Below are 19653 nucleotides of genomic sequence, written 5' to 3'. Positions count from 1 at the left end.
TTAGCCTGCCCTCTGGGGTGGTCAAGACGAACGTCTTGAGGGAAGTGCTTCAACCAGAAGTGACCCCTTCTAAACCGCTTCTCCCATTTAATGAGGCCCTTAATGACGTCCTGCTTGGGACCTGGTCCAAGCCCAAGGACGATTGCCCGCTGCTACTGCTCCACTGCTCGGGACCCCAACTTTTTCACACTGCATCCTACTCCGCAGAGTTTGGATCCTGTTGCTCTCCCTACCGCACCCCCAGATGGGGAATCCAAGAGTCTGGACACCTTCTGGAAGAGGTTTATCTCCTCTTACCGAAGGTAAGTAACTTGTTCATCACTTCAATCTCCTACAATTGAGAGTTGTACCTTTTTAGCCCTCAAGGCATTCCACACTACCCTCACTAAATTATCTTGTTCACATGGACAGCATGACAACATGCACTAGTTCAACAAGTGAGTAACACACAGCCCAGAGTTCTGTAGTAGGGGATCTCTGTGTATAGTCATAATCATGTGAATAGTCCCGCCCATGTGCGTGGACCCCGGAGCACTTCAATAGATATAGTCTCTTAAGTTGTCTTCTGCTGCAGTCCTGCATAGACACTTAAGAGATAATTAAAGGCAATAATGCAGCCTGAAAATAACTATGCTACTCTGGTCATTACTTCATCCTGAAGGGTAAAAGATAGCCAGGTAACAGTTAAATTGAACTTAGTTTACTAAGTTTGACTCACAAACTCCCTTTCACAAAGATCCCTTTTTCATGATCGAGATAAAGGGTTGGACAGACAAGCTCCATAGGCTGCCATTATGGGTCTGTAAATGGATACTGTGCCTTTAAGAATCCTCCCAGAGACCCTTGGTATCCCATGATGCATAGCCAAAGGCCAGTTACTTTCAGTTCTTTTTTCTGGCTCCTGCTAGCAGGATCCTGGAGCATAGAGCTCTACCGTTAGTGGTATATCTTTCAATTATTAAGCTTTAAAGTTAGTTTGAGTTTTTTACTCGACGTCTGTGGCCTTTCCCTTACTTTTGCTGTCTTTTTTTGGGCAGTTAGCCCACATTTTTCTTGTCAAAATACCATCTTTGTTTGACAAGTGCCCTGAATGTGGCAGGAAGAAGGCCAACTCTGACTCCCACAGAGTTTGTATACTGTCTAACTACTTCACATCTTCCTGAATCCTGTGCCATCTGTAAATCCTTCTCCAGGAGGACCCTGCGTGACCGGTTGAAGAATCATTTTCAAGGCCTGGCGCAGAGAAGACAAGAGGCTGCAGGTGGGACATCTGGGCAATGAGAGGGCCTTTCCTCTCCCACAACCCATGAGTCTGCCTCTGGGGGGCTCCCCAGTCGACAAAAGGCTCAAAAACGACACTGGTCCCAGTCGACATCGAAGGCGACAACATAGACACCAGGTATGACGACGATATGCTCCCTGTCGACTCAGGGCTCTGGGTCGTAGCGATGTCGAAGATCAACGTCTAGGGGACAGACTTTGAGGCCTCGGCTGAGGTCGACGTCGAGGACATCAGTCAACGTCGACACATCGCCTTTGATCTGGGTCTAGGAGACATCGGCGCTCGCCGTCGAGGCGACACCGCAGCTCAACGTTGACGCGAAGGTCAGCGTCTAGAAGAAGATCGACGTCAAGGAGAAGATCAACATCACAAAGTAGGAGATCAATGTCGAGGAGAAGTTAGACGTCACGAAGAGGATCGACGTCGAGAAGTGGACGATTGGCGTCTAGGAGGTACCATCGTAGCTCGACTTCAAGAGACCAGTCGCCCTCTGTGGTCAGCCTTTCAACGTCTGCAAGTTCTAGATCACAACCACGTCGGCGCTCGCCGTCAAGGGGCACTACATCCAGGGCTCCCTCTTCAAGGCCAGCCTGCAAACATAGAAGGGTAGTAGCTACCTCGGACTCTGAGTCTTTCAGGACCTAGTCTCCAACTAGGACACTGGAACCTTCTCAGCCTGTGGCTCCTCATCAGTTGCCTCTGCGGCCCAGGACTCCTACTCCTCCTCCGCCTCCTTCTAAAACTCCTCCGCCTCCTCCTCCACCAGTCCACCTGTGCCTGTGATCCCTGCAGAATCTAGAAGGCCAAGATCACGGTCCTGGCCAAGACATCGCTCTTGCAGCCGGCACCGTTCTTCTACAAGGTCTCACCGGCGCCGTTGTCACGAGAGATCACGTTCTTGATATACTAGGGACACGGCGTCCTCTAGTGGGGGGAGATACTCGCCCATGTTGTCGGACTCTCCATCTCCGAGAGTGTCACCGGTCGATGACATTGCCACATTTCAGGGGGTTCTGGTGAGGCGAGCGGCGAAACTGGGCATTGCGCTGTCTGTGCCTACTCCTACTACATCAGTGATTTTTGCAACGCTACAGCAGAGACAAACCTCTCGTCCTCTGCTTCCTTTGGTACCCGGGTTGAAAGAACTGGCAATGGAATTGTTCCTTACGCCTGCCTCGGTGAACTCGGTGCCTTCGAGGCTCCAGAAGAAATATCGTCCCCCGGACTCAGACCCAGTATTCCTTCGGGCGGATTCAGTCATCGTGGTGGCGGCCAAGAAGCAGCATGCTATGGCTCCTTCAACAACTGTCCCTCCGGACAGGAAAGCCATAAGCTGGACTCTGCAGAGAGAAAAGTCCGCAACACTGCAGCCACATTGATGAAGGCGGCTAGTTCTACTGCCCTGCTGGGCAGTTACGACCGTTCCTTGTGGGAGTCTCTACACCAGTTCATGGACCTCCTATGTGAGGATTTCCAGGAGGTACTCAACGAGGGACTGATGGTCTCTAATCAGATTATCAGCGCGGCAGCGGACACCTCTCTCCTTGCAACCCATGGGTATTTCCATGGCGTTGCTCTCCGACAGCATTCCAGGTTGCGTCTCACCTTCTTAAAACCGGAGGCTCAGCAGCGCATCGCGAACCTCCCTTTCTTGGGTACTACCTTCAATGGTTCCCATGTGGACAAGGAGATGGCCCGCATGAAGGCTGAGGTTGAGACCCTTAAAGCCGTTGGCTTGGAAAAGCCTAAGGAGCAGCGTAGGAATTTCCTCCCTTTCCAACGGCGTTATTCATCTTAACAATTCCTGCGCGGGCAGGGCCGTCAGTATGGACAGCAACAACAGCAACAGTTTCAACAGTCATTTCAGCCGTTTCAGAGACGCCAGTCAAGAGGAAAGGTTAACCGTCAGTCAACACAAGGGAACAAAACCCCAGGGAGTTCCAAACCCTGAAAGGTTACTTCCCCCTCTTCTGTTGCCCACTCCGGTGGGGGAAGGCATTCAAAATTATCTGGCAGAGTGGAAAAAGATAACTCGGGACAATTGGGTGCTGAATATTGTTCGCAATGGATACTGTCTATGTTTCACCAGCCCTCCTCCATCGATAGCATAAGCTCGCTCACAACACCTGCTGCGCAAACTTCAGGTGGAGGCCCATACCCTGTTAAAAAAAAAGGCGATAGAACTGGTTCCTCCTACTCAGAGGGGACAAGGTCTATATTCCAGGTTCTTTCTTGTATGCAAGAAGGACAAGACGATTTCAGATCCATTCTCCATTTGCGACAAACAAATGGATCCGCAGGGGAAAGTTCTGCATGTTATCCGAGCACCAGATCTACCCTCAGCTGCATCAGGGAGACTGGCTATGCGCAATAGATCTGCAAGACACATGTTTTCATGTGCTCATAGCAAGGAAGCATCACAAGTTCCTACAGTTCCTGGTCGGCACCAATAACTACCAATATGCAGTGCTTCCCTCCGGCCTGAAGTTCGCGCCCAGGACTTTTTCAAAATGCATGGCGGTAGTCGCAGCACACCTCCTAAGGACAAGGTGTTCGCCTATCCATACCTGGACGACTGGCTGATCAAGGCAGCCACGTTTCATGAGGCACAACTGCATTTCAACAGGATGTCCGTTCTGCTGAATCGCTTGGGTCTAAACCTCAATCTTTCAAAGTCTGTCCCGACTCCGGTCCAGTGTCTCTGTGTGTCCTTCGGCAGAGAGACGCTTCTCAATCCTTCGGAAGGCTCAGGTTCTCATGAACATTCCCTCGCCGACGGTAAGGACGGTGTCTTCTTTCCTGGATTCCATGGCTTCTTGTATCTTCCTCACTCCACATCCACATCTCCACATGCGGCCTCTACAGGAATGCCTGGAGGATCAGTGGGGCCAGAGACGAGGGAATTGCGAGGACAGGATTCAGCTGTCGCAGCAAGCCTTCCAGTCCATCAAGTGATGGTGCTCGCCTCACAATTTCCTTTGAGGGATTCCATTCCACGAGGAGATACCGGCTCAGACCAGAGTTGGTCTGAATGTGCTCCCCAGCCCTGGAGAGTTCTCCACGGCTGAGGAGCACATTCAGACCACCTTAAGATACAGGGCATGTGGTCCTAGAAGGAGGCCACGTATCACATCAACTTCCTGGAACTCCAAGTGGTTCACCTGGCCCTGAAAGCCTTCCAGCCCTATTTTCGAACCCGTTCCCTGCTTGTCCAGACGGACAACACGACGACGATGTACTATCTCGACAAGCAGGGGGGGCTCAAGATTGCGCACATTTTCTCGGGAAGCGCAGACAATCTGGAACTGGCTGGTGGCCAGGGACCCGACCATAACGGCGACTTATCTACCAGGTGTTGGGGCACCCCAGAGATCGATCTGTTTGCCACCGCAGAAAACAGCAAATGCCGAGACTTTGCTTCCAGGTTCTACCAACCAGGGAAGCTGGGGAATGCACTGTGGATCAACTGGTCGAACAGCTTTCTCTAAGCTTTTCCACCCATTCGCCTGATCCCTAGTGTTGATCAAACTTTACCAATCAAGCACCAAGATGATCTTCATTGCTCCACAGTGGCCTTGTCAGTGGTGGTTCACTGGTCTCTGCTGCCGCACCTTCGACTTCATTGTCGGCCTGACCTTCTCACGAAGTTCGGAGGGCAGATGGTGCATCCCAACCTCTCGTCGTTGAATTTGGCAGCATGGCTCCTGAGCTAGTGCAGTATGGACATTTAAATCTCCCTCAGAACTGCATGGAGATATTAAAAGAAGCGAAAAGACCATCTACACAGACTTCCTACGCATATAAATGGAAGACATTTTGCATTTGGTGTGCCTCAAAGGATGCCAACCCTACCTCCTGCAAGGAGGATGTCATTCTTCCTTACTTGATGCATTTGGCTCAATCTGGCCTTAATTTTCATTTCAATAAGTTTCACCTAGCAGATTTAACTTGTAGCCATAACATGGCTTCGCAGGGTGAGTGAAATGCAGGCTCTGTTGTTGTATTTCTATCTAGGACCCTAATTCGATATTCCCGGTTCATGCCCTTATGTGGTTATAATAAATAGTATCCTTATAAAGGCATAAGAATCATATCCATATTTAGTAAGCACATGCAGTCCAAAGCACGGCAAGGCTACTCCCATAGACTCCTAGAAAGCACAACGCGTTCTTTAAACAAACCAAGCCTACAGCAGCCCGGGAATTCCCCCTGCTTTTGTTTTGATTTGCACAAGAACTCCTGGAGTCCAGAAAGAACTGTTAGTTCTTAGTGACGTCGTATGTCCAACCTTACGTCAAACCCGGCACCTTTCAGGTATAAATATACCAACGTTGCCTTAAGCAAACACACGGTGGTGGGGAAGCAGAGCGACGTACTACTTGTCCGAGAGCCCAGCTGTTGCCAGAGCCGAAGGAAGCCGCCCCTCCCTTTTTGACGTGCTGGAGAAGCTGCCTTTTCCCAGACCGAGAAATCCAGCTCCAGTGTTCCCAAGTCACCCTCACGGGTTGCTGGGAGATCGAGTCCTAAGAAACGAGATACAAGACCTCCTTCATTCTATAACCAAGGTACGGAGCTGATTAAAACCTTAGAGTGAATTCTTGATTCCGATACTTGGCAAAAAAACCTAACTTAACTTAAAACTGCACCTTACTTACTCCTTCCCACGTATTAGGCTTAGGTCAGGTACACCGGGGTAGGCGTATCTTAGAAGCATCAGTTGAGTTTGTTAGTCAATGTTTTTATGTATGTACATATTTTATCCATTTTAAAGTATCATATGGCTAAGAAACCATATCAATGCTTTTACAGTATTATTTCATAATACTACTTTTACTGTACGCACTTTACTTTATAATGAGTATTGCAATTGTGGCAATTCATTTCTCTTGCATGAGAAAGAAGACTGCTCAATAAAATGACACCTTTTATTGAAAATGCCCGTCTCTCTATTTCTCTGCACTTTGGTGAAATGAAGCATGCACGATTGACTAAGTGAAATAGTTGTCTATTATTTTCACACGACTCTAGAGATACACTCTTTATTCTGAGGGAGCAAAGTTGTCATGTTTATGCGGTTGTCAGAAACTAATCCCTTCTTGTCTAAATCAGGACGGTTAAGCCTTTCCTGAACATTCGAGAAAGTTTCTAGTGACCTCTGAGCTAGCTGGCAAAACTAATTAAGTCTAACATAGTCAGTAGAGACCTAGATGACCTTAGTCCTACGTCTACACTGCTGTTTATGTTATTCCAATGCGCAGAGCCTATTGGGAATATAGGAACTACACTACACTGTTGTCAAGAGCCTTACACTGTGTTTCATTCTTCTAAGGTAGTCATAGGAACTCACCCTACATTCCTTCCTAAAGTGGTGTCAGTTACATGTGGATCAAACAATTTCTTTGCCCACGTTTTCTCAGCATCCTTCCACTCCTGCTGAGGAGTCCCTACATTCTCTCGATGTTAGAAGGGTGTTGAAATTCTACTTAGATAAGACTAAGGAGATTCGTAGATCGGATCAGTTGTTTAACTATGGCTCTGTCAGGACTGGTCTTGCTACCTCCAAGCAATCCATCTCTAGGTGGATTGTGTCCTGTATTCAGTTGTGTTATCAGAAAGCCAACAAGACTCTAGTTAGTAAGCTTAAGGCTGACTCTACCAAAGGTAAAGCTGCTACAGGCAAGCTGACACATGATAGCTGCTCAAAAGAACTGAAGCTGTGAGGCAAACTACTGGTACAATGTAAAGTGGACTAGAGAAGGTGCTGATTACTTAAACATACAGTGACCTTTTTTTAAGTTGCTTCACTCCATAACATGACAATCTTTCCCTGCATTTCTCACTATCACAGAGGGAAGATTAAATAGTTGTGAAGTCTTTTGAATCTCACACCTTCCCTTAGGTGCTGCAATGAGGCTGTAGATCTTTTTAAAATTGGATTTTCCTCCCCTCTTAGAAAAATGCTGGCATAGCTGTACTGTCTATATACTGGAGCAGGTGCCACTGGACTATTTATTAATGAGGTGTCTTATCACCAACTAAAAATTCACACCCTCCCACACACACACACTCACTCTCTCACACATTATCTGATGGGGATAATGTAGTATTGGGATACCTCAAAGTTGCAGTGTCAGGCTGCAGCCCATACAAGGCTGGAAAACTATCTGGCAACATTAACCTACTTTTTTGCTTTGATCTATCATAAAAAGTTGGTGAAATATTTATATAATTATCTGGTTTATATGGCGATTTTTTCCTTCTTAAATTGGCTAATTTTATTCACATAAAGTAAACTGACTTTAGAAATATAGCCTTCATAAAAACTGACAAATGTTTCATTAAAATAACTAATTTCGAACAGTAATCTGGTATCCCAAATGTGGGTGGGAGAATATAGTTCTTATGATTTCAATGATGATTCCTCTGAAGAAGAAATAAGATTACAGCTCATCAGCTATTCCTTTCTGTTTAGCATGGCCCCTTCTTAGCCAAAGTTGAATAGTAGCCAAGTTTTTGTTTGCCTCCTCTGGTGATTAAGACTGGTAGCTCGAGCCATATTTTAATTGATAACTTGATATATTTCAGAGCCTGCTGTTGAGTGCATATACAAGTTTGTATATTTTCTTTGTATTTATTTCAGGAAGGACATCAAAAAGGGGGAGAAAAACACCATTGTGACCTCATACAACCGTAATTTTACTGGGAGGAATGATGCCAACCCAGAGACCCACGCCTTTGTCACCTCGCCAGAGGTAGTGCAGTTTAAGTACTTTCTCACGAAATTGGGCCTTAAACATGCTTTCAGAATATATAGAGTTTTGGCTATGTTGCATTAACCAGTATTTGTGGTGAACATTCCTGGACCTCTCAAAGTTTCTGGGATGTTGATGAGATTGAAAAAACCCTTTTGTAGTTGTGTAGGGCTGACCCTGGAATGAGACATTGTACACTGTTCTTTGGAAAAATGAATATAGGTGGACCTTTGTGCTTTGACTTGGCCCACTAAGTTCTTTCTTCTCCCCTCCAGATTGTGACTGCATTGTCCCTTGCTGGGACCTTGAAGTTTGACCCAGAGCGGGATTTCCTTGTAGGGGCCAATGGAGAGAAGTTCAAACTGGAGCCACCAGATGCTGATGAGCTTCCAAAAGCGGTATGCTTTCACTATTATTGGCCCATATTATGGTTAGAAATGGTATTCCTATGTAACCTGCTTAACAATTTCAGTCCTGCCTAACCTGGTATCTGAGGTATGCTAGTGCACCTCTGTTCCGTACTGCAGCAGTCTTCTTGCTATTCTAGCAGGGATCCCCATTCTCAACTCTGCCAATACACCTAATTACTGGCTTGTTGTACACCCTTTTTTCCAGGACTGGAACCAGCACACCACCTCAGACTTGTAAGCACATCATTATGTCCTTTTACCAGATTTTCTAGTATCCTATCTTTTTTTCCTTTGTGCAGGACTTTGACCCAGGTCAGGACACTTACCAGTACCCTCCCAGTGATGGCAGCACTCAAAGAGTGGAAGTCAGTCCCACCAGTCAGCGTCTGCAGCTGCTGCAGCCTTTCGACAAATGGGATGGAAAAGACCTGGAAGACATGCAGATACTCATCAAGGTCTGAATGTAGTGGAGGGAAGGGAAGGAAGACACTAGGACGATCAGATGTTTATATGTATGTATAGCAGAGGTTGAGAAAGGCAGAGGCGAGCAGAACGTGCAGTTTTCCACATGGGAGTTTCTCTAATGTTTGTTAGAGAGAATATCTCTCTCTATATATATATATATATATATATATATATATATATATATATATATATATATATATATATATATATATATATGGACAATTAAAAGGTTTGTGTTCTTTTTAATTCTGCAGAAAACATGCCCAAGGAGACAATATTTATAGTTTTTTTTGACAATTTTATTAAAAAAAGCAACACCACCCAAAACAGTATATTGTAGAGTTTAGGCAAAGCAGGAAATTGTGCAGTGCATACAAATAGTAGAATTGGACCTTTTAGTAGATTAATACCCAACACAGGTTGCCTCATGAATCTCCTTGTCCTGTAAAAAAGAAATCCACTTTCCTTTTGTTACCATGTAGTGTGGTGACAAATTACGGCAACAATCTCATTATATAAGACCTCTGATTACAGCCTCCCTGATTGTCAGGGCTCATACTATAAAAGGTTTTGAAGACTAGCAATTCCCTTATTTTGTGACCTTGCTGTATATTTACTTATCTAGTATTGGGGTTCACATGCCTGAATCAATCGCAGTCGCCGAAGCGGGAGTCCCACGGTAATAATAAATACAAAAGCAGTGCCTAAGTAAGAAACTGTAGTAGGCTGACAAGACAATAGGCCTAAAAAGGCCCAACGCTTAGTAGCCTATCTACCTCGTTATATGAAAAGAACTGACAAATAGTTCCAACCAATCAGATGCCAGCACCGTCTAGAACCTTCCCAGCAGAGGCAGTTCTCTTCAGATTTTCAGCGCACGTCGTGTGGAAGGGAGTCTCCCTGAATGCCTACTCAGTTTTCCAATTTTTCTCTTCAGGATGTCCGAAAAGAAAGCTCTCTTCAAAGCTTGCAGGACCTGTGATAAAAAGAGGGTCCATGTAGATGATCAGCATAAATACTGCATCTACTGTCTACATCCTAACCATGTTGTTAAGGCTTGTAGTATTTGTAGAACCTTCCCTGCCAAAACCATCAGGGACAGGGAGGCAAGGGTTCTTTTGTGGCTCAAATCATCTTCTACAGACGAAGAGGATAGAGCGTTCGAGGCATGTGGTCTGCTGAATTCATATCTGTGCATAGATCGCCGCCTAGTGTTGGGTCCGGATGATTGCACATTGTTGTCCTGGAAGAGTCTTCGAAGTATCACGAGATAGGTGGCTCCTCCCCTGGACTACAGTGCGCATGGGCATCGACTCCATCCCCAGATTGTTTTTTTCTGCCATTGGGTTCGGATGTGTTTCGGTTCCCTCTGTCTGAATCGATAGTTGTTTAACTTACTTTGCTCGAGACCAAAAGGTCTTTAGGACTTGCGTCGGTATTGTCTATCGTTCGGGTTGTATTTCCTCGGCTCCGAACCAGCACTTCCCTTCCGCGTGCTTTCAGCGCGGACGGGCCTACACGACGCTCCAACCTACTTCCATCATGGAACGAAGTCCATTTAAACGGTGCCCGGTGTGTGCCTCGAAGTATCCGCATATCGACGTACACCCGGTGTGCAACAAGTGTTTGTCCCCGGACCACGACGAGGCCAAGTGTATGGCCTGCTCCAAGTTCCGGTCGAAGAAGACACTCAAGCTCCGTCGAGCTGCGCGCCTCGAGGCCCAGCGATCGGCACCACCTCCTACGGACATCTTCGACGCAGAGGATGCCGGCGACGACACTATCCAAGAGATCACAGAATCTAACCCGGCGTCGGAGGTCGAGGACGACTACGACGCGGAAGATGAGGATTTCGATGAAGTCGTCGAGGAGGTAGGGGACGAAGACGGGGCCCTTGCCACCGTGGAGGATAGCTCGGACGAGGAGCTTCCTCAGACTGACTCCGGGGCCGGCCAACATTCTAAGGCCCAGGTCGAGGGATCGCCTTCGGGCCTTACCCAAAGCCTTGATTCCCGTCCTACGGCTCCGCCATCCGGCCCGGCCACGGACATTGATACGGCACCACTCACGGTACAGAAACTGAAAGTGAAACCATCGGTCTCGACGCCAAGCGTATCGAAACCGAAAGCGCTAGTCCCGCTGCTCGGATCGAAAACTTCGGAGGCCTCGGCGCCGAAGAAAACCAAGATGGCCGTCGAGCTCAAGGGCCACGCCAAAATGGCCGACTCGAAGGCTACTGTCTCGAAGCCGAAGGTTAAAAAGGCCGACGCAGCTGCATCGGCGCCGAAGACGGTCGACACGCATAAGGGTCGCCTCGATCCCACGAAGGCCGACGACCAGAAGAAGGCCACTCTCGACAAGAAGAAGTGGCAGGATGACCCCAAGTCTCTCACTGCCTTGCTTCCACTTGACAAGGCCAAGGGGGCAACGACGTCGGCTCCGAAGACCGCGTCATTGGTCACCGTCCCGAAACCAGCTTCAGAAGACTCTCGAGCCGGTGCGTCCCTCCGCCTTGTTGACCAAGAAGGTTACGAGGTCCATTCAACGTATTAGGGAGGGGGCCGCAGCAGTCGAGCCGAAGGACCCTGTGCCGCCCAAGCCTCTTCAGAAACCGGCAAAGACCCCAGCGCCTATTCTGTTCACGCTGCCGCCAAAGACGGCGCCGAAGGCTTTCACACCAAAACCTGCGGACGGAGTGCCCGTGAAGATATCTTAGACGCCGAAGGCATCGCTAGTGGTCCCAAGCCCGCGACATCGACCGCTAGCTGAAGAGGAGCGTCAGGAGGTAATCATCGACGCCAACACGGGCAAGCTCTCTCTCCTTAAGAGAAAGATCACCCCTGAACCACAATTGGAGCATTACCAAATTCCACTTAAGAAAAAGATGGACTCTGCTGGTGCTTCTGCCTCCATGGAGCCTGTATCACCACAGGCACATGAACTTTCACCCACTCATTCCCATGTGGAGGAGGGTGACGGCAACGACGAGGATGAGTATACCTATCCAGTCTACTCAGACCCAGAAGATGTGACTGAGCCATGGTCTGCTGGTGGCGATCCTCGAGACCCGCATTCAGGGCAGGAGCCTCAGCTTTTTTCAGCCAAGACTTCCCCAACAGAAGACTCTGCAGCTTTCAATGCCCTCATTGAAAGGGCGGCAGCCAATCATGACGTTGATCTCCATGCTGACCCAGTGGACGTCGACTTCCTCTTTGACACCTTTTCAGTCTCTGAAAAAACTGTTAAAACTTTACCAATGCTAAAAGGGGTGTTAAAACATGCGTGGCTGACACCGCCTCAAGAGCAATTAACACTAGCGTTCTACTTCGTAGGCATGCATGGCTCAGGATATCCGGTTTCAAGCCAGACATTCAAACTACCATCTTGAACCAGACTGTCAACCCAGACCACCTGTTCGGCCCAGAGGTTGATACCACCCTCGAAAAGATGAAAAAGGACACCGACACTGCGAAGTCTATGGGCGCCTTACAGTCCCAGCAGTTTCGGGGTGGTTCTTTTCGTCGCTCCAATAATAGAGGCACCTCGAGGGGTCAACTGGCACAGTCAACACAATTCTACAAGAGCAACACCCAACCTTCCTATACCAACAAGGGTCGGGGTGGATACCGTGGCAACAACGTCAAGGGCAGAGGACGTGGAAATAACAGCTCCAGGTCCTCCACCGCCAACAAACAGTGACGCCTTGTCACTGCCCCCCGGCCACACAACACCGGTCGGGGGGAGACTCCAGCAGTTCCTGCCCGTTTGGAGGTCCATCACCACGGACAGGTGGGTCAGATCTCTTATCCAATACGGTTATTGTCTGGAGCTCACATCCACTCCACCCAACATACCCCCAAGAAACCGTCCTATGTCCGGCGAGCACTTGCACTTGTTGCAGCAAGAAGTCAACGTCATGCTGCAAAAAGGGGCAATAGAGCTCGTGCCCCTGCAGGAAAGAGGTACGGGAGTGTACTCCCTGTACTTTCTGATTCCAAAGAAGAACGGATCCCTCAGGCCCATCCTAGACCTCAGACCGCTCAACTTTTACATTCTGTCAGAGCATTTCCATATGCTCACGCTGCAGCAAGTTCTCCCACTGCTTCAGCAGGGGGACTTCCTAGCAACTCTGGACCTCAAGGATGCGTACTTCCACATTCCACTGCATCCTTCACACAGAAAGTACCTCAGGTTCAACATTCAAAACCAGCACTACCAGTTCAAGGTTTTGCCTTTTGGGGTCACCACGGCGCCCAGGGTTTTCACAAAGTGCCTGGCGACGGTGGCGGCGCATCTAAGACGTCAAAACATCCACGTCTACCCCTATCTGGACGACTGGCTCATTCAGGCAAAGTCGGCCCAGCAGTGCGCCGACCACGTGTCCCACACCATTCACCTTCTGCACGATCTGGGGTTCTCACTGAATTACCCAATATGCCATCTCCAGCCCGCCCACATACGGCAGTATCTGGGTGCGACAATCAATACCCTGGCGGCCACGGCGCAGCCGAATTCAATGAGTCAACAGCATTCAGTCGCTGATCCAAAGATTCAGACCTCAACACTCGCTTCCAGCAAGAGTGTTCATGCAGTTGATAGGCATGATGGCCTCCTGCATCTCCATAGTCCCACACGCGAGACTACATATGCGTCCGCATCAGGAGTGCTTAGCACGTCAGTGGACTCAGGCTCACGGGCAGTTAAAAGACCTAGTGTTGGTGAGCGGTCGAGCATACAACTCTCTGCATTGGTGGAATCCACAAAACCTTTGCAAGGGCCGACCATTTCAGGAGCCTGTGCCGCAGATTATCCTGACAACGGACGCTTCTCTCCAGGGATGGGGAGCGCATGTACTCCAATACACAGTGCAGGGACTATGGACGCTACAGCAAAAGAAGATGCACATCAATGTTCTGGAACTGATGGCGATCTTCATGGCCTTGAAGGCATTCAAAGTACATCTGTGCAACAAAGTCGTGTTGATCCGGACGGACAACATGACGGCCATGTACTACATTCAGAAGCAGGGGGGCACACACTCTCCGCAGCTGTCTCATCTGGCTCAGAGCATGTGGAAGTGGGCCATTCAGAGGAACATTTTCCTCATGGCAGAACATCTCCCAGGCAAGGACAATCAAATGGCGGACCTGCTCAGCAGGCACAGCCATCAAATGCACGAGTGGGAGATACATCCATCAGTACTCCAACCGTACTTCCAAAGGTGGGGTCATCCAGAGATCGACCTGTTCGCCACAAGGGAGAACGCAAAATGCCAAAGCTTCGCCGCCAGGTTCCCACACCCGCAATCGCAGGGCAATGCGATGTGGATGAACTGGTCAGGCAGATTTGCGTACGCTTTTCCCCCAGCACCTCTGATACCGCTGGTGGCGCGCAAGCTCAGGCAGCACTCGATGACTCTCATCCTGGTCGCTCCAAAGTGGGCTCGCCAACCATGGTACACCACGTTTCTGGAACTTTCCGTGGTACCGCATCAAAGGCTTCATCTCACACCCAGCCTTCTGACGCAGAGCCATGGCGACATTCAGCACCCAGATCCGCAACAGCTCAACCTGGCGATCTGGCTCCTGAAGTCCTAGAATTTGGCTACCTTAACCTTCCTCCCAATTGCGTGGACATCATTCGGGAGGCGAGAAAGCCCACTACTAGAGCATGTTATGCGGCAAAATGGAAGCGGTTTGTCATCTATTGCGCAAACCACAACATTGATCCACTGGATGCTTCTATTCAGAACATCATCTGTTACCTGTTCCATCTATACAAATGCAATCTGCCATATACTTCCATTCGCATTCACCTGTCTGCGATGGCCGCATACCTCCAAAATAGACAGCACTTTTCACTTTTCAAAGTGCCTGCCATCAAAGCTTTTTTGGAAGGCCTCAAAAGAGTCATTCCGCCACGGACTCCACCAGCTCCTGAATGCTTCTCAATGTGGTTCTTACAAGACTGATGGGTCCTCCCTTCGAGCCACTACATTCCTGCGAGATTCAGTTCTTGACATGGAAAGTGGCTTTCCTTGTAGCAATTACATCGCTACGGAGGATTAGTGAACTGCAAGCCCTCACAATTGGAGAAGTGTGGCTCAGGGGTTAGAGGCGGCAGACCCGGAAGCTGAGATCGGTCCTGGACCAGGGTTCAATTCCCCGCCTCGGCGGGTCTTGGGCTCAAATTCCACAGACTCGATAATTCTCGTTCCGGTGCCTACTCGACTCACAGGTTCACACTCTGCGACTCTGGGCAATAGCTTGCTTAATCTCCACTACGGCCCCTCGCGGCGGGATGCCTGGCTTTCACCTTGTGGATACCCTGCTGGGGTTATCTCACAGGGAATACCAGGACGGGTTCCCAAGGCAAGCGCCTTGATGCCTTCGGGTGATACGTGCGCTATATAAATTGCAATACATTTACATTTACATACAATCCAAGAGCCTTTCTTCCAAGTTCATTCAAACAGGGTAGTGCTCCGCACTAACCCTAAATTTCTACCCAAGGTTGTGTCTCAGTTCCACATCAACCAAACCATTGAGTTGCCGGTATTCTTTCAAAATCCGGAGTCATTGGCGGAGCGGATGCTCCACACACTTGACACTAAACGGGCCCTAATGTATTACATTGATAGGACCAAGGATTTTAGAAAGACTAAGCAGCTTTTTGTTGCCTTTGCGCCACATCACAAAGGTAACCCTATTTCCAAGGCTGGTATTGCTAGGTGGATCGTGAAATGTATTCAAATCTGCTACGCAAAGGCAAAACGCACTCTTACCATTCCACCTAGAGCCCACTCCACCAGAAAGTTGGGGGCCTCTATGGCTTTCCTGGGAAACATTCCCTTAGAGGACATATGTAGAGCAGCCACTTGGTCTACCACACACACATTTACTAAGCATTACTGTGTAGACGTGCACTCCAAACAGCAGGCAGCTGTAGGACAGGCTGTTCTCAAGACACTTTTCCAAACTGCTGCAGCTGGCACGGGCGGCCGCCGATAATGGAGGGACTGCTATGTATTCTATGCACAGATATGAATTCAGCAGCCCACATGCCTCGAACTGCAAATGCTACTTACCAGTATGCATCTGTTCTTGGCATGTAGGGCTGCTGACATTCATATCGCCCGCCCTCCTCCCCGGCGCCTGTAGCAGCTGCAGTGTTCACATAGCATTTCATGGCATGGTCATCTTTCACTGAGTTTCACTCCATCTTGGCCACAATGGCTAAAAACAATCTGGGGATGGAGTCGATGTCCATGCGCACTGTAGTCCAGGGGAGGAGCCACCTATCTCGTGATACTTCGAAGACTCTTCCAGGACAACAATGTGCAATCATCCGGACCCAACACTAGGCGGCGATCTATGCACAGATATGAATGTCAGCAGCCCTACATGCCAAGAACAGATGCATACTGGTAAGTAGCATTTGCATTCTACTTCCAGCAAAAGAGCCAGATCCAAAGACAGCTCTTCTCCTGAGGTGAGGAAACATCACAAATCCTATCATAGAGCTTCAGATCACACAAGGTCGTCTTCTCCTGCTTCTGGATCACCTTTATCTCCGCCTTCAGAGTCTTCCAAATCTTCCGCTACAAAAACAGTGAGTTAAGCCCAGATCAAGACTATTTCTCTGGCGTCTTCTCACACAGTTTCTGTGACTTCTTCTACTTCAAGTACTTCATCTACGGTCTCTACAAGAGCTATAACCTCTCCTATTGTGTCTTCAAAAATGTCCACTGCTAAGAAGTCTTCTGGGACTGAGGAATCCTCTTCTGTCTCTCCATCTAAATCACCGTCTACGTCAATCCCATCGACGACAGGTCCTTCATCTACAAAGTCGTCGGCGGCGAAAACCTTGCCGTCGACAAAGGTATCGTCGACGAAGAGCCCGTTGACGAAGAGCCCGTTGACGGCAGTCCCATCAATGAAGAGCCCATCGACGGTAGTCATCGAGGCCCCGTCGACGAAGATTCCATTGATGACGAGCCCGTTGACGAAGATTCCATCAACGACATCATTGTCAATGGCTCCGTTGTCTATTACACCTTTGGTCAAGATGCCCCCTTCGACGAAGAGTCCATGAATGACCAGAAGTCCACCTACGAGAACTTGGTCAGCGATTTCACAGGTATCTCAGGAGTCGCCTGTTACGTACACCCATTTTAAACTGAAAACATACAATAGGCAAGACTACATTAATATATCTCCGCTGTTACAATCACACATCTTGGAGAAATATGTGGAAGAAGAGGAATCTGATGAGGATGACTGGGAGGAAGAAGGTCCTTTTGGGATTGCACGCCACTCTTCAGAGTTGCACATAAAATGTCAAGAAGAAGATGAAGAGGAAGACTACCAGGAAATTTTTTATCAAGAAGACTTGTCTACAACATTTCATAAACAGTCACATAAGGTTCCACGTTCGGACGAAACAAGTCATCTTCCTACATCTCTGATCCAGGATTTGCAGGCCTTGTTGGCTGATTTTCGGCAGAGGTTTAGACTACACTGACTACTCCAATTTTACCTACTGTGCCGGCGGTTACACCTACGCCACCAATAAAAGATCCTACTTCTCCGTGACACCCTGTAGAAGCTACACCACAAGGGGGTCAGGATACTTAATCATCAGATGAGAATGGAAGAGAGGAAGGTGAATTGCCTAATAATAATGTACCTGGGGATCCTTGGGATGAGTATATAATCCCCATGCCTTCGCCTCCTATGCCGCAACCCTCTGATTCATCACCTGAGGATATTGGCAGCTTTCATAACATTAAGCAACGAGCTGCAGCAAGGTTCGAACTTCCGGTCACTATTGAACAATCTGATTGTTTTCTTCACTACTTCAAAGAAGGTTATAGAAAAATAACCAAAGCAATACCGATCATAGATTCAATTTAGAAGGAAGGACTTAAGATAATGAAGACACCTGCATCTATACCCGCGGTCCTTCCTCGAATTGAAAAGAAATATTGAGCACCACCAGACACTCCATCTTGCCTTGTGGGACACCCGCATCCGGACTCTGTAATATCGCAGGCTGCACAGACGAGGTCAAAGAATCCATCCACCCCAATCTCAACTCCACCAGATAAAGAGGGTAGACAATTGGATTGGATAGGCAAAAGAAATTCCATCAATGCTTCGTCATCCATCAAGGCAGCAAACTCTCTGGGAATCTTAGCACGTTATGACCGCCAGATGTGGTCAGAGTTATCTGAATTCTTAGAACTTATACCTGAAGATCGCCAGCAGGAAGCATGGAGAATAGTGCTCGAAGGGGAACGGGCGGCATCAGAAATTGACCGGCCTTAGACATTTCTAATACTAATTTTCGACAGCTAGCGGGGACTGCTATTCTCAGACGCCAGGGATGGCTCAAAGCAACCTCTTTTAGACCTGAGGTTCAGAGTAAAATACTGGACATGGCTCACAATGGTATGTCACTATTTGGTAAACATATAGATGACGCTTTGCTGACTATCCAGACCGATACGGACACGGCTAAATAACTGGGTAACCTACAGTATAATAGAGGATCTTTCAGAGGATCAAGAGGTCGTGGTTTTTTTCTAGAGGAAATTACCACAATCAACAAAACAGGCAATACCAATCTCCGTATAAGCAGCCTTATTACCAGTCCTCTTACAGGCAGTCATCTTCAAGCAATTTCTCTCGTCAGGGTGGACGACGACCGTCAAATAATCAAGGCCGTGACTCAAATAAAAGACAATGACCTTTGACGGACGCCAGTCAAATCTTCTCCCCTCCCAATGGGCGCAAAGATCTCAGCCTTTTTCCAACTATGGCAGCACATCACATCAGATCAGTGAGTCCTCGACCTTGTTCAAGGAGGTCACACTCTAGAGTTCTTAAGGAAGCCACCTACGACCCAGCCCAAGGGTACCCCTCCCCCTCGTCTTCGCTTACTGTTCAAATAAGCTTTAAACATGTGCCGCAAGAATGCGATAGAAAAAGATCCAATCTCACGAAAAGGGAAAGGATTCTATTCTCGTTTCTTTCTCATAAGGAAGAAATCGGGGAGTGGCACCCGATTCTCGATTTGCGCAAACTCAACAAGTTTCTGAAGAAGCAGAGTTTTCGAATGGTGACGCTGGCAGATGTGTTGAGCTGTCTCAGCGAAGGGGACTTTATGACTTCTCTAGACATGGAAGACGCTTACTTCCATATCCCTATACATCCCAAACATCGCAAATACCTAAGATTCACAGTGGCTGGCGTCCACTTTCAATTCAAGGTGCTCCTGTTCGGACTGAAAACGGCACCGAGAATATTCACAAAATGCCTAGCTCCAGTCTCTGCCACTCTGAGGTCTTGGGGTATTCAAGTCTTCCCATACCTCGACGACTGGCTGCTCAAAAGACCATCAAAGCAGGCTACGAGACAGGCTGTCAAAAGTTGCCTTCATCTATTCTCAAATCTGGGACTCACGCTCAATGCAAACAAGTCTCAGTTGCAACCTCTCCAAGTTCTAACTTTTCTGGGAGCAACACTAGACACCAAACCGTGCAAGCGATTCTTGTCAGAAGATCGTCGGAACAAGCTATAAAAGAAAAGGGTAAAGAAAGCGCGCCTCGGAGGCCGCTCTTTTGGACTGCTGGCATCTCAGCTGTGGAACTCTTTACCACTGGCCCTGCGGGGAGCCACCAGTCTGCTGGCTTTTAGGAAAGGCCTTAAAACTTGGCTGTTCACTCAGTAGCCGGTCTTCC

The 19653-nt window shown here is 48.3% G+C and overlaps 1 protein-coding gene across 1 annotated transcript in view; it reads left to right on the top strand.

The window, feature by feature from the left end:
- ACO2 (aconitase 2) overlaps positions 1 to 19653 on the top strand; it is a 340183-nt gene that overhangs the window by 212034 nt on the left and 108496 nt on the right. The window contains exons 12-14 of the mRNA XM_086963512.1: positions 7923 to 8034; positions 8310 to 8432; positions 8744 to 8899. Of these exons, the coding sequence (XP_086819638.1) occupies positions 7923 to 8034; positions 8310 to 8432; positions 8744 to 8899 (391 nt within the window). The remainder of the gene's footprint in view (positions 1 to 7922; positions 8035 to 8309; positions 8433 to 8743; positions 8900 to 19653) is intronic.

This window comes from Lissotriton vulgaris, chromosome 1_1 (assembly GCF_964263255.1).
Source record: "Lissotriton vulgaris chromosome 1_1, aLisVul1.2, whole genome shotgun sequence".
NCBI classification, from domain to species: Eukaryota; Metazoa; Chordata; class Amphibia; order Caudata; family Salamandridae; genus Lissotriton; species Lissotriton vulgaris.
This window is presented reverse-complemented; position numbering and strand designations above follow the sequence as displayed.